Below are 15750 nucleotides of genomic sequence, written 5' to 3'. Positions count from 1 at the left end.
TGCTGCCTTGTCTGAGAAAGCTGGACATTTAGCTCAGCACTGGGATACTACTGTAGGTATGTTTTCAAAACCTGGGTTGTAAGGCTTGCCTTGCAAGGACCTAGTCCAGCATCCTTTCTGTAACTGGCTGTTGGTGTACTACTATAATAACCAATGACCATCAAGATATCTAGGGAGTCCTTCATTCTTTCCAAGTCTAATTTGTTCAAGCTGCCCGTCGTTTCTCTTTTAAGGGATGTCTCTTTTTTCCATTACCCATGCTCAGTGCCTCTCTTCAAACAGCACAGCATTCCTTTGGCGCTATTCATGGGACAAATAAGTTGACTGATGAAGGGAGTTTACCTGCAAAAGAAGTGTCCAAGGCATGTTGGCCTGCTCCCAACCCATTGGCCTCAGGTTGTTGGCCTACTCTGTAGCGCTGCTGAAATTAAGTTTTGTGTGCTCTGGGTTGATTCAGCTCTAACGAATGCACATCCTTAGTTTCCCGTGAGCAGGTCTTGTCTAGTAAAGGGCAGGGTAAGGATCAAGTGTGCTAGTTTGGACAGCCCTTCACTGAAACTTCCTGGAGAAAGAAAACAAAACCAAAGAAGGTGGCCTGATCTGGGGAGAGGGTGTAGTGGGGTGGGTGAAGAGAGCTTCTGAGGTGGGACTGGGTCTGCAATGAGAGAGTCTGAAGTGGGAGCTGGAGAAGTGGAAGTAGATTTGGAAACACTAAAGAATACAACTGTGGCGGGATTACCCACAGGATGGGGTGCAGGAGGAAGGTGGAGATATGCAGAAGGCAGAAGAAATAAAATCAGAAGACACTGATTGGCAAGGATGAGAGCTGGGAGACTAAAAGGAGTAGAGTTGGGAATGGCAGTTCTAGTCTGAGAAAGATGTGTGAACATCAAGGGCAAGTAGAACTGAGCTCCTCCCATGTGGCAGAGCACTCCTTTCCAGCCATCACACAGGGATCAAGGTTGCACCACCCTTGGGAACTGTCCTCTGTACCTTCCTGAGGTGGCTCCTGGAGGCTGGACTGTAACAAACCTCTCATCTCCCCAAGCAGCTACCCTTGCTCTTTCATTTGTAGGCTGTCTTCTCTGCTCATTACATTTCATTTGAAGAAGGTCACGTTTTGCTTTTGAGCATGATCTGTACACCAGAGGAAGAACACCTCCTTGTTACCTCCCTGAAACCCCATCCGTCTTCTCAGTGAACGTGTGCCTGCAGCACATAATTGTTGATTCGTGGTAGATGTGTTTCTTCTCTTGCGACTGAGGCCTGGGGTGGCAGCTGACTCTTGTAAGGTCACTGGAGAAAGCAGCCTGTTTGGAGGAGTGTGTGGAAAACATTCCTCAGCTTTGATTTAAAGTAAAGGTATTATGTGAGCCATTACTCTGTTCTTTCAGCATCACCTTTGATTTTGTTGAAATTATTTTCCTACCCTGTTCTTGAAGAATTCAGTGAGAACTTTAACTCTGCACCAGTCAGGTATAACTGAGTACAATAACTGTGCTTTGTCCTGAACAAAGAAAAAGCCATACTTCTTCATGAGGGTGACTTCTTTACCACTTTGGTGTCCTTGTGCATTTACCATATTCAGCATACAGATTTATTTTTTTTTCCCATCTTTTGCACAGTGGAGGAAATATTGCTGTATTTCTAAACTGTCCCAAAAATTCCTCCCTGAAACCTGACTTTTGAAATTTTTAATGTCTGCTAACAAAGGTGGAAAATGGGAATATTAGAATGGAGAAAAGTCAACTGTTACTTTACCCCCTCATTTAAAATTAAAACTGCAAAAGTGTAAAAGCATTTGAAAGCATTTGCTAGTGTGTAGTTACAAAAATGGCACTAAGTTAATTGGTGTCAGATAAGCAGTCACCTGTGAGGGTATCGCTGTTTTTTTCTGGATGTGCCTGAGTTTATTGAGATTCTCCTGGGAAGTGTGACTGACTTCCATAGTTCAAGGGTATCCTGACTTCTTCGCAAAAGTCTGTTAACAAGGCTGTTGCCCACACTCCAGTCTGTCTCATTCCTAGTGTGTTGTTCAGTTTCCTACAGCATTCATTATTGAGATTAGATACTCATAAGAGCACACTGTGCTGCTGATCTAGGCAAATTGGACACAAAGTGAATTAGCTTATTTTAGGACTAGTTGTGTGTAATCGTGTCTGACTGGCCCTTTTTTTTTGGAATGTGTGTGCCCTATTTCTTTGTGTTAGTGAAGCACATATTGGGTGAGAATAGACTTTTAGCAGAAAATCAGCAGTTCAGAGCCAAGATCTCTGTATGCATCTGGGCACGGCTTCAGCCCAGAATGATAATGACTGAGCTTATAAACTGTCAGCATGATTCCCAGCTGCATTTTTTAACATGTACTATTTAAAGAGTAAGTTGGCCATATATGCTATCACTTTTAATTATAATAGTGTGAACCCCAGGTTCATTGCAGGAACGGGGCATAACTGGTAGTTCGATTTCAGTGGGGTGCTAGTCATGGTTTAGTTTTACTCCCTGTGTGCTAGAGATTTTTCTAGCAATGAGAATAATTTGGTAAACTTATTGTTACATCTAGTAGTACTAGGTAGGTATTTAAGCCTTACAGGGTGGTGTCATTTATCTGGTACTAAGGAGCTGTGATATAGAGTTTATAAAATGCAAAAGCTGAAGGTTCCCAGGCAGTGCTCTCCAGTGCCCTCCCGCAGACCTGTGCTCTCTGTGCCCATCCCTGCTGACCGGGGACAGTCTCTGCCAGCCCTCCGGCAGCGCGCTCGCTGGGGATGCTTCATTCAAGGCAGCAAAGTGCTTACAAGATTGGAAATATCAGGGTACAAATAACATCTGAACTGTCCTGATGTTTTACTGTTCAGTGCCAGACATGGGGGAAATAAAGGAGAGTACACTGTCTGCACTGTCCTGTGGGGAAAAAGCCACTCTGAAGAGCCCCTTGGAGAGGGCTGCGGGAGGAGGTGACCCGTGCTGCTCTCCTCTGTCTGCTGACTCTGACCACAGAGTGGTCTCCTGGCTTTCCTTGCAGACTCTATGCTGGAAAAGAGGATAGGATGGTGTCCAAATCTAGCATCTTGAAATTACCTTGGGAGAGGGAGGTATAAAGGAAAAACTAGTCTGAATCACAAGAGAGGCAGCGAGCAGCGGAAGCAGGGTTTTTTTTGCCAGACAGCTATTTTAGGGAGAGTAAGTCATTACTTTTGAAGCCATCTGTCTGAACTGCACTGAGTCTCACCATAGCTGATCAAGAGTATTAAATAATTAAATAGCAGTGTTCAAATGAGTATCTGTATCTTGCTTTCATCTAGTTCACTTGGTTCTGGTGTTTGACAAGTACCTGTCTGCTGTCTTGGAGCTGTGAGGGTGGCTGTTTATACCCGTGCTGCTGGCCTACTTTCAAGCAATTCATGCAGTGAGAAACCTGATTATTTTTTCGGTCTAGTGGTCCTAAAACGTGCTGTGGTGAAAACCGTACCCGAACTCGCTGCAGTTTTCACGCGGCTGGTGGTAAAGTGTGTCTCCCTCAGCTGTGAGCTGTTGGCTGAGCGTAACCTTTGGCGTAGGGAGCAGCGAGGGCTCCTGACCAGCGCTGACCCACCGAGATCCCCAGGGCTCTGGAGGTGCAGGGGTGGCAGAGCGGTGGCACAGCTGATGGGGGGGCTGGCTGAGCCCCCGCCGCCTGCTCCAGGGGTAGGTATGCTCCGGCCGCTGCTGCGCTGCCGGCTTGCAAGGTAAACACTGGGTGACCTATAAGCCAGCCAGTCAACTCGCGCCTGGCCTTATTAGGCAAGCTGCGGCGGCGTCTGGGGACAGAACATGCTGGATGGCGGCGGGGAACGCGCAGCCCAGAACAGATCCAGCCCAGACCCCGGGAGATACGACCCAGTACTGCGGCGCTGGCAGCCTGCTGCCAGGGAGCTGTTGCTGCCTGAGCCCAGCTGTCAGAGACCCAACTCTGCTCGGCACATAGCAAGAATTGTGCTATTGGTGGCTCTCGAAAAAATAAAATCCTTTTGTGTGAATATTAATAGCCGTAGTTCTCTTTCCTGACGTATTTTTCACATGCTTGGTTATAAGCTTAGGACGCCAGTTGACCCCATCATTGCATATACTGGAATGCTTTGTGGTGGCATTTGCTAAGAAGCATGTTTTCATTCCTGTTTCCATTCCAGAGATACACCTGAACTGAGAGGAATGACTTTAGGATTTGTTTCTTGTGTGGTTTTATGCCCTTTATTGGAAGACTGTTACTGGCTAAAGCAATGATTCTGCTCCCAGGAGAAGGGAAATATTGGCACCCGCTGCCTGTGTGCAGGACTCGATTAGGCTGCTTCATACCCACCACATAAACACTGTCTTTCACATGGAAGAAGGGTTTAAAAAAAAAAAAAGCCTGTGTGTTTTTCCTTTAGTAAAATACTCATAGCTTTAGACAAGTACAGTACAGACAGGTGCTGTGCAAGCTTTCCTGAGCAGCTCTGTGAAAGCTCCTCAGATTTGACTTGTGATTAACTCAGTATAAGTGATTGGTACTCTCCTGAGCACCAGGCACATTTATGATTTTTCCAGAGGCCTTGGGAGTGTATGAGGGTAATAAGGAGAAAAGACCATAGCTGCTATGAATTTAAACCTGCTCTCTAGAGAACAGGCTCTGGAACTGCAGCATCACTGTGCTGACCAGATTTTCTTTCCTTGTGAACTTTTGCTTAGCATTGCTGCATGCAAATGGAGCCTGGTACACGAACTTTTTCATAGTGACATTATATTCAATGACAGTACTTGTTGTTGAGCTGTCCTACCTTGACCATCAGCTCCTGAATAAAGTAGATGCAGATGCTTTTTCTTTATTTCTTTTACTAAATATTTAATTTTCTGAGAAAGTATTGCAGCATGCTATAAACAGGATGGGAGCTGGGGTCATGGATTTGTTGTCTGCAATGTTGCTGTCTGCCTGAGGCTTGAAAATGACAGTTATATTTCAAGGTAAGTATGCAGGGTTGTGATGTGGCCTGTGAAATGTCACATCACAGTGGTAAACAAAATGGATGTTTTCCTTAGATGACTATTGTAAAGAGCCAAAGAACTTTGTTATAAATTCTTCCTTGTGGTATGCATGCCTGTCTCTGCTCCCTTATTGGGCTTTTACACGTGTGCAGAGATAACAGTGCAGAGGTGTTCAAGACCAACTGGGAGAAAACTTCAGTAATGTGGCTGTGCTTTTTGTGTCACTTAACTGCACGAGTCCACTTGCCACTCCAGGCAAGGAGACAGCCTTGTGCTGGTTGTATTGCACTGTGGCAGAAGGTCTTCTGGAGACTGAAGAGACTACAAATGTAGTGTCCTACAAAACCAGTGTCCTATCCTAGAAATCCTGGCTGCTTGTTTGGAGGACAGGAGTTTTGCAGATAGTCTCCCAACGGCGGTTTAAGCCCTTGGTCGTTGCAGCAGCAAAGCTCTCAAGCACTGCAGTAGTAAAGAAGAAGCTGCTGCTTGTGTCTTGACTTGGGTGAAGGATGTCCACAGAGCTGTGACTAACCCTGTGCCTCCACAGTCTGAACTGCAGCTGCTTTACAGTGAGCCATGATGTGAAATACTCTCAGATATTGTTTTGCTAGGTAAAAACCCATGTCTCCTCAAAGTCCTTGGGCTGTTTAATCATTTAAATTGTATGTAGTGCTGGGACAGGAGTTTCTGGCTTATCCCTTGTTTCCAGCCATGTGCTCAGTCCATGCCTATCCCTGGCCTTGTGCACGCCTGACGTCTTCTGTTACCATTTCAGGCCCACAGACAAACAGGTCTGACTCAATTTGGATAATGTGCCTCACTGGTATATCTAATTACCACATGTGAGAGGGGTGCGTGGCCTTTGAACTTCCTTTCAGGAGCTAGTCTAGACTGATCCTACTCCTAAAGAGGAAAACATTGAAGATCCTTAATTATACTATATGAGATGTAGGAATGTCAGGGGACATTGTCTTCATGTTCCTTATTCTGAAAATGTGTTACAAGATTGAAAGGTACCAAAATCTCCTTTTCGGAGATTTTTGAGTGCTAAAACTAATAACTTCAGTGAGATTTCTTCAAATCTGAAATAGTAATCCAGAGACAAAAAGGCTTTTTAGAGTTTGTGTGGAAAAATACCTGTTGCTCTCCCTTTTCCCAGAGCACGTGAGTAATTATGCAGTACAGAAAGACCATTTATATTCTTTTAACACATCTGCCATCTTGTCCTAAAAAACTTTGTCCCTTTTATGACACTTACTAATCAGCTTTTTTCATCTCTTTGTACACCTTAAAGTACACTGCAGATAAACTTCAGCACTGCATTGCTTGAGGAGTTTTCCAAAACATAATCACTAGCCAAAAAGCAGAAATCATCTTGCTAGGATCATTATTCAAAAACTGTTGCACAGTGAAAGTAGGGGGGAAAAAACCCAAAGTGAAGAGGATTAAATTTACTTCCCACTGGAGGGTTGATACCGTGTCAGGAAGTTATTCTAGTTCAAAAGTCTCTACACATGGTGTCCATTTAGGAAATGAGAATCTTGCTTGCCCACATACGTGGGGTTTGGGTGGATAAGAGAAAACTAACTGGCATTGCCAACCCAGAGTACGTAGTTTGTTTGCAAAGGAGGATGCTTGAATGGGACTAGAGATGATAACTTTCTGTTAAGTGATTATGCTACTGAAATAATCTTCTGTTACATTTCTGAAAAAAAGAAAAAAAAATTGAATAGAAAATAATTTTGAAAAAAAAGGAGGCTCTTCTAGTGCCTTGCCACTTGTCCTCGGAAACACGTGCCTACTTGCCAGAAACTGACAGCGTGGCTTGGGGTGGGCGAGTAGCCTGGAGCCTGGGAGGGGAGGTCAGATGGAGTGAGGGAAGAGAGTGGTCTGGTTTAGCACTCTCTTCTGACCTTCATTCCTGCGATCATCCACAGCATCTCAGATCTTGGCACAGTTCACTTTGACTTGGAATTCCAAGGGCACTCTTGTTGTCCAGAAGAGCAGCAGTGGAATAAAATTCATGAGCTCCTTTAGGCCTCCACCCATGAATTGTAGATGAAAATATAATTTCATCATCTTGTTTATACAGTTTTCCATGCTGGTCAGACTCCTGTTTACCTCACTAGCATATTTGCCGAAAGTTTCTTTGTAGTCACTGTGGGTTTTCTTTCCTCTGCAGTCTTGATTATTTTTTTATATAATTATTTTTAGGCTTTCTCCAAACAGCTGTCATGGCCGCCTTTGATTTTTGTTTTTATGATAACTGCAAGTCACACAAAGTATCTAGTTCTCCTTATCACAGAGGAACACTTCTAAATATAAATTCACAAGCCATCAAAATTCAGAAAGAAAAAAGATTTGATCTTGGTGGGACCTGATTCATAATTCTTCAGTGCTTTGGGGTTGGCAGTCCTGTAAGTTGGGAACAGTTTTGCAAGCCGTTTAAACTCCAGCTTTGATTACAGTGATTAGTTTTGCCAGACAAAAGGAATATATTTTCCTTCTCTTCCTGTGGGAAGCTTCAGAACAACATTTAGCTGCCAGCTGGTCTTTCATGAGCAGTCTCAGATTTGAAGTGTATGCATGCTTAACCTCTAGCTCTTTGCCCAGATGACTGCAAACACAACTTCCAGCTGGGCTTGCCCCCCTTTCTAACGGCTGAACTGTTGTTCTCTCTTTGTTTGCTTATGTTGGAGGCTGCTAATACTCAAGAATTACTGATGGCAGAGCAGGACAAGAACACTACTACCGATTTGTAACCCAGCCTTGATAACATAGTTTGGCTGAGCATACTTCCAGGTCCTGGAGACTGGATCGCCTTGAAGGTCAAAATACTCTTCCTCCTTCCCTCATCAAGTATTTGGAGATGGATTTCTTTTGTTCTGGGAAAGACTTGCTCTTAAACCTACTGTTTCCAAACTCACATTCCAAATTCACATTTGTGAATGGCACTCTAGAGTTTTTCTGCAGCTCTGTGCACTTTACCTTCTGTACCTTGTTCACCAGAGGGGTGCTGAGGACAAAATGATGTTGGAGATGATGTACAGCAGAGTAATGTGGGAGCTTTGGGCCTGTCTCCTCCCTCCACAAATACAAACACACCTTTCCTTCTCTGTTGTACGGGTATCACCAGACACAGTGATGACAATCAAGCTGAGCTCACGTCTTTTGTTAGCCGGAAGGGTTGATCCCTTTCCTGATTACAAGATCCTGTGCCTTTTTCTTGGTTGATCCTGTGCCTTTTTCTTGGTTCTGGCACCTCCTGAAAAGCATACACAGCAAAACTAAAAGAGAATGTTTACTACCAGTTTAGTCATCTGACTGGGTCACTAGGGAAGCAGAGGACCCACAGAAACAGGTAGGATTGTCTGTTTTGGCAGCCGTGAGCTATTGCGTCAGCTCAGCTGTCAAGTCTAACTTCTCCTTCAACCTTGCTAAAGGCTGCAGCCACGAGATTTGTCAAATGAGTGTTATTTATCTGCGCTTTATGAGAAACAGTTCCTTTACTGTGTACCAGATGAGTTACACCTCTATTCACAAGATCAAGTAAGCAGTCTTCACACAAGCAGTGTTTGTGGAAGGAAGGGACCTTTTCAGAACTGGGCCTGTCTTTTATTGATACACCCACACAGACACTAGTCCAGAAGCTCCCTGTTAGCTGTTACCTGCAGCTTCTTTATTATTTCTGCATTGCTTTTTTTTTGTCTTTTGAGTACACCTCCACTTATGTCTAGGCCATAAAGTGGATTTTCAGGTTAATGGCAAGTTTGGACCAGTGTTGATAGAATCCATTTTTTGTTACTGCTTTTGTATTTACTAGGCTCCAGTACCTGGGGGCTTTCACAGCTGGTCAAGAGAGCAACGCAGTGTTCAGTTTGTGTTCTATGGGTAGTGCTGTGAAGTGGGTAGAATTAAACATGAGAGCCAGTATGGTTACAAGCAAAGAAAAAAATGTGGTGGACACCATCAGATATTTCTGAACCGAGGATATTACTGGGTTAGTCAGAGGCTTCAATGCTGTGTTCCATGTGCTGGGTGACTCTTGTTCCAGGGTGCTCTGTGCTGTTGAAAGATCAGCTAGTAAAAGGTGATTTGGTTAAAGTGAGTCCAACATTAGTCGTGTTTAAAAATAAATAAATGAATACAAATATCAGAGGCACTGGACAAGATGGAGTGCATATTCTTCTATCCATTGTAAGAACTTGCTAGCATGAAAAGCTGTGCTTTGGTGACCTTGACAGACTAAATACAACTTCATGGTGAGCCAACAGAAATTAATAGATTTTTGGCAGATTATATTTTTCACTAGGGATTAAGCAGTCTCTTTCACAGCATCATTGCTTATATTTTGCCTGTACATGGAGGTTCCCAGTATGGATCCTGTTGTACCAGGTATCATAAAAACAGGCAAGAAAAGTCAAGAGCTTCAGTCTTGTGTTTCTAGTCTATCTTTTCGTGGTCCTGGCAGCCCCAGCCTTGTGGTGAGTTTTCTACTGATACTACTAGAAATCTTTTTGAAGGTAGGAAGTCTGTTGGAGGGAAGCTAGTAGGCAGTTACTGCCTTTGGTTGGGTGGGGTTAAGTGCATGGACTTCATTCAGTCCCATATTTAAAGCTTCTTTTTGTGTGCGTGTGTTAGATCATCAGGTAGTTCTTTGTGGAAGACTGAGCCAGGGCTATTGCACCATTTTGAACAAATACTTCTAGACTTTCAAAATGTTCCCACTCTTCAATCCCAAATCCATCAAATCTGTTTAATAAAAAAATATGGTAGCTAGACAGTACTTTTCTGCAGTTTTACACCTTCTGTCTCAAATTAAAATATTTGGAGCTGTGGTGTCTTGTTCTTAAATCCCCACCCCCACCAGTAATTTTGCTCATATGTTATCCATAAATCTTGTCTGTTTTAAACGTTCCAACTAATAGTTAGGCAAAACGTTTAGCATAATGATATGATTAACAGAGTCCATTTTTTGGCAGCCTGGATGCTCTTTTTCTTAAGCAAGCATTGCAGTTTATCCTGATTAGAGATAGGAAGGAATTATTCCTCTTCTTGGAGTTCTTTTCTGTTTTTTTCTTTTCTTCTTTTTTTTTTTTTTTTCATTTATATGAGGATTTAGGGGTTTCGTATTCATTTTGCAGGAATATAATATGTGATTTGGCTGGATCTTTGAAGTGGTAATATTATAAATCTCCCAATCACTATTGCCCAATCTGTTTTAGCATTCATGTGCCTAATTTCTGTTTGTAATCTGATTACTGGCTTGAGCTGCTCCAGCTTGCAGCCTATTGCTATGCATTTACTGTACTCCCTGGGACGCGATAGCCTGACAGCTCCAGTCCTGTGCTATGAAAAATCTCTACACGATATTGCTAAGACAGGCCTAGGGCTGTGGCTGGTTGAGAATTAGCTGCTGTTGTAGTTTCTCTTTGCCGAATCCTTTGTTTGTGCAACCATGTTCAGAAATCCTTGGATTTCCAGCTATTTGGGAAATGTTAAATACTCTGAGGAGCAAGGTAAGAGTTCCACGTAGATAGAAGAAAATGCAGTTTATTTGTGTGTGTTTAATCTCTCTTGTATATATATATATATGCATGTGTAAATATTGTTTGACTGGATCTTCTGCAGCTACATTAGCTACTTTAGCAATCAGTATGCAGTTAGTCACCTAGGCTATTTCATTATTTCCTAAAGGACACTTTTGAAAGATCCGATTAGATGGATCTTTTAATTAGCTTAGCTTGCCACCGACTTAGGGCCTTTAAATATACTAAGTAACACTGAAAGGTTGCATCTCCTTCTTTTTTTAATATATATTCAGCATTTTAAATTTCTTATGTATTAAACTATGGACAGTGGTTTTATCGGATAGTTTTTACCTAAGAGGGAGAGGGACTAGGCTGAACAAATGGTTAAACTTGTGAGCAAGTTTGATTTACACTTTGGTAAATATATTCTTAATTTTCAATACAAATATTTAAAATTGTTTTAATGTGGTTATGAGCATGTTTAGAATTCTTTAGTGAAAGTAGGAACAAAATGCTGTTGCAGAGATTTTCCTTCTGTGTATCAGTACTGTGAGGGTAGGTTTTTTTCCTTTAAATTATCCATTGAATTAGGGCTGCTTTAAACTGTTTCTCTTGTGGATATATTTATTTTCTTTTCAAGCAGAGTTGTTTTACTTTTTTTCCTGTGTTTGTATTTAATTTTAAGACTTCCATATTGTAGTAAGTAAGTTTTATTGGACTTTAATCCTCCCACATGGGGTTTAATTTGAACAGGAGGAAATACATAAAATATCAAAACTGTGTAACAGAATATAATTATCTGTTTGTGTTTTCTGTGGTTGGGGGAGGGTGAAGAGGAGTTTGCCCCTATGAAATATAGCAAAATTTTAAGGTGTTTTTGAGGCATTTTAGATGTGCTATGTTACTGAATGTACGTAATGAGTAGGAAGAGTCAGACCGGCTTGTGTGCCCCTTCTTAGCAGCCCTTCTCCCTCCCTTCTCCCAGCAAAGCAATAAAAGCCACTTTCTTGCCTTCTCATCTCCCCTCTCCAGTTTTAGCTAGGGTAGGGAGAATTTCTCTGTGGTCTACTTGTGGTTTTCATGGTGGACAGCTGTTTTAGTGCCAGAAACTATAGGATGGGTTATATCCCTTTAGAACAGCTATAAATTTAAGATATGCCTGGTTCTGATTAGCTAAGCTGATACTGAGCTGGGCTTTTAAAGTTACTGCATACTCTTCTCACAGCAATGTAAATCTGGCCATTTTAGAGGATACTTATGGTATGGACTATTATTTTAATGTTGTAGTGTAAAATATAATGATTTATATAGCATTTGTACTGTTTTTCTTAAAATATTCTGTTTTGGTCTAACAAGATGTTTCTGTGTAATCTGTGTGCTTTATTCTCCATTTTCTTGGAAAGAGAAAATGAATGTTAACAAAACCAGGAAAAAGTTGGCTATTAAAGCTGAAGAATGCTATTAGCAAAGCTGCTTAAGATCTGCAGTGACTTGTAGCAGATGCCTAAAAAATGCCTTTTTGCACATTTTAAGCAGCTTTATCAAGCTGTTAAAATAGTAGTTTTTCTTTTATTTAAAATCTATTCACCTGGAGATGTGGCAGAAAGAAGTGGAAGAGAGGAGAAGGGTGAAAAGTTTTGAAAGGCATAGACAAAAGATACATTCTCTAAATTTGTTGTCAGCTATAAGTTTTATTAAACCATTTCTGCAAAAATAAGAAACATGCCACCTAGATTTTAAAATATTTTGTACAAGCAGAAAATATTTTTTACCGCTTAGCTCTTTTTTGAAATAGTTGAATCTCAGCTCTGAGATGGAGTAAAAGGGATGTTGCTGCTTTTGAATTGTTCTAAAGTCCAGGTTAGGTAATATTCAGGTCTATCTCTGAAAAAATAAAGTGAACACTGTGTCAGTGAACAACTGTTTATTAATTTAGGGACTTGGGGTAGTTGACTTAATGTGGATGGGGACAGAAGGTAATTTTCCCATTGGGAGTAAATTATTAGTAGCTTCATGTGTTTTTCAAGGTGCTCCCCTGCTCCCTGGCCAGCAGTTCTCAAAGGTCTTTTAATAGCATCCTCATTGTTGAATGGAGGGAGCCCGTACTTGGAGCACTGGTCCCTGTTGCCACTGGTCATTGATTAGACCCTGTAATGGTGCTCTTGACTGGAGAAATGAAAATGTTAAATCTGGGGGGAGAGAGGGGAGATTGCCCATTGCTTGTTATGGTTCACAAAGGGTTTGGGAACTAGTTGCTTTGTCATACGTACTTTTTTGAATTTAAGGCTGCATCTAACACAGTTTTGCTCTCAGTGTAAACACCTGTTTCTTTCTGCAAATAAGCATGTTCTAAGGCTATTCAGAAAGAAACAAAAGCTTCCAAGCAGTAGAAAACCTTCAGAAATATTTATGTCATGGATAGTGTAATACTGTTGTTGCAACAGATCCTCAGCTGGGCATCTCCGACTTCTGCAGTGAATATGCAGTTTTTATAGTATTGCTCGGCTCAGCCAAAAAGGCTCTTGCTGCTTGCAGCATTTCTCATTTGCAGATTGATTCACAAACATGTCTACCACCCATTTTATAAGCTGGGAAACTGAGTCAAGGAGTTTAAATGATAGTCCCAGGCTGCAGTGCTGTGTTATGAATACTGGGATTTGAGCATGGCAGTTCCATAAAGGGTTGATGCTTTTGTTGTGTTTACTGTCTGTACTCATTTTTGCAAGATTTTGGTTTATCACCATCGTGGACATGCCACCTTATGCTCCTTTCACTCAAGGCAAGGCCTTTGTACAGTCTTTTCCAGTGGAAAAGGACTGCAACTGGACACTGTAACCTAGTTTTCTAAAAGTTCCCCATTTATTAAAGGATCTTCACGATGGTGTGGTTTTTTTCATTTCACAGATTTTGACAAAGAAAACTCAATCAGATTTAAACCTTCGCGATTGCTCCACAGGAAGAGAGCGTTAAGGTAAGGTCAAGTTTTTCCTGCCCAGTGAAGATGACTGGGTTGCACAATTGTAACTTGCAGTCGTTGCTTGAATCTGTGTTTATTCTTTTGTCGGGGAAAATGATTATTGGTCCTCTTGCAGGACCAAGCTGTGGCATAAAGCAGATGCTCTGAATAGGTATTTAAAACACCAACTGTGTCCTAAATAATGTGAAAATGTATAGCTGGCATCGCTAAGGGAAGAGTCCCACTCTGCACTGAGCCTCCTGCCACTGCAATGCCCATGTTTCCTTCCATGGCACATACAGAGTGCAGACATTTAGTGAACCAGCTTGGAAAACTGATCTGTCTGAAAAAGGAAGTGGCTGAAGTGGGTGAATTAATTATACGGCTGTGCAGAGAGCTTTGTCAGCACATGGGAGGGGGACACTGCAGAGATGAATGAAGAAGTAACGTTACTGCTGCTTCCTTGCAGGGCCGTGCTGCCTTGTGCCTGCAGTCTTAGGAGATGGGTCCACAAAGCTGAGTGTGGGGATACAGTTCACAGTTAAGCAAGGTGGCAAGTCACGTTCCCTCTCTGTTCCCATCCTTACTCTGACTGCTTTTTGGTCCTTTGTGCTCGCTGGACTCATTCATAACAGCACGGAGAGGAGGTCAGGGCGTTGGGAACTGACTCTTGCCCCAGCAACCAGCTCTTTTGTTGGCTCAGTTGCACAAGAATCCAGCAGCCTTAGGCACCCAGGCTCCTGTCTGCAAGCATCTTTTCAGTCACACTCACCTTCTGGAGAGCATCTGATTCCCTGCCGTGTTGTTTCTTTGGTACTGTAGAGATATGGAGGGAATACGTGTACTACACATATTGTGTTATGGAAGGCAGGTAGAGGAAAGAAGAAATGAGGGTAGTAGAGAAGGTTGTGACTGTAGAATAGACCTTTTACTTAAGAGTCCAGGGAAGGATATTCTCCTGGAGGAAGAAAAAGAGAAGAAAAATGAAAGCCAAACACCTAGCTGGCAGGTATACAAGTGGATTTTCATGCACGTGTTTCAATCACACAATCTCCATATATCCCATAGCTCTAATCCAGATGGCAGGGCAGCGTTACCGGTGGCATTTGGATAAAACTTCTCCTTGGTTTTGGGCATGTAACTAGGTTAGTGGGACAGCTATTTAGAAACCATATGCTGCTGCTGCAGCAGCAGATGAAGTTTTCAGCCTGGAATCCCTGATGTATAGAAGCAGCCCACACTTACTTTGGAAGTTGCAAGAGCAGTGTAACTACTGAGACTGTCAAATACTCTACTAATGCCACATTATACATTGTTTTTAAAGAAAACTTTTGAGGTTGTGAAATATTGTTGCCTGTATTTTAATAGGAATCATATGAATTGCTGAAAATTGGAGAGAATAATGAGTTTGTAGGGAACCCGGGGCCAAACCACACACAAATCCTGTGTGAAACAAACTTGTGGGACCTCATTGTTGATTGCATTTCATGAATCACAGGCTATATTTCAGGCAAGCAAAGGAGACATTGCTCTTTCAGTATCCAGATTTAACAGGGGCTTTAAGAAGAAAGAATTCTTGCAAACTTCTGAAATATATTTTTTTTCACTATTTGGAATTGATTTAGCATCATTCCAACTCAATTTAAATTCCTAATGAATGTTCTTATTGAATACTGTGAGATGTCCTAAATATGCCTACTGTCATTTTTAGAATGAATTTTATATATGTCTCTATAAATACCCAATTTTTTGGCTTGAATGTATCATCTTCAGAGTGGTGCTCTGAATTCTCTGTGCAAGTGAAAGCAATGTATTTGATACATCACTTTAAAAAATTTTGTGTTTGTAATGTGCAAATATTTAAGACAGGCAATGCAACCTGCAGATTTGTGAGAGAGAACAAAAATTTCCCTCTGAAGAGGGAAAACTCCTCCACTGTGGATGAAATAGTATAGGAAAATATTTAATAATTTAAAAATAAGTAAGTAAATAAAAGTTGACAGTCTGTCCAGAGGGAAATAGAAAATGAAGGCATTGCGGAAACTGTGTAGGGACTTTTCCAAAGCAGATAACCTGTGATGCCATGTAGTCCAACAGGGGTTAAGCTCAAGAAGTTTATGGTTATTAAAAGAATTTTAATGAAATCTGCCAGTGAGCAAAGGCTGGAAGCCACCCTCAGTACAAAGGAGGAGGGAGCTCACATACAGGAAGAACTGGATGACCTTGAGGAGTAACAGAAAAGGGATGTAATGTAATAATACT

The 15750-nt window shown here is 41.8% G+C and overlaps 1 protein-coding gene across 21 annotated transcripts in view; it reads left to right on the top strand.

Moving 5' to 3' along the window:
* Nucleotides 1-15750, top strand: part of SVIL (supervillin) — a 110218-nt gene that overhangs the window by 29098 nt on the left and 65370 nt on the right. For 20 of the 21 annotated variants that reach the window (XM_014944973.1, XM_014944971.1, XM_014944974.1 and 17 more), the window contains exon 2: nt 13437-13503. Coding sequence is in view for 17 of the 21 variants with exons in the window: in XM_014944964.1 (XP_014800450.1) it covers nt 13437-13503 (67 nt within the window). In the remaining 4 variants the exon portion in view is untranslated. Of the gene's footprint in view, nt 1-10444; nt 10521-13436; nt 13504-15750 lie in introns of those variants that run through there. The other variant, XM_014944960.1, reaches the window with a different exon arrangement.

The sequence above is a fragment of the Calidris pugnax genome, unplaced genomic scaffold (assembly GCF_001431845.1).
Source record: "Calidris pugnax isolate Ruff unplaced genomic scaffold, ASM143184v1 scaffold54, whole genome shotgun sequence".
NCBI classification, from domain to species: domain Eukaryota; kingdom Metazoa; phylum Chordata; class Aves; order Charadriiformes; family Scolopacidae; genus Calidris; species Calidris pugnax.
This window is presented reverse-complemented; position numbering and strand designations above follow the sequence as displayed.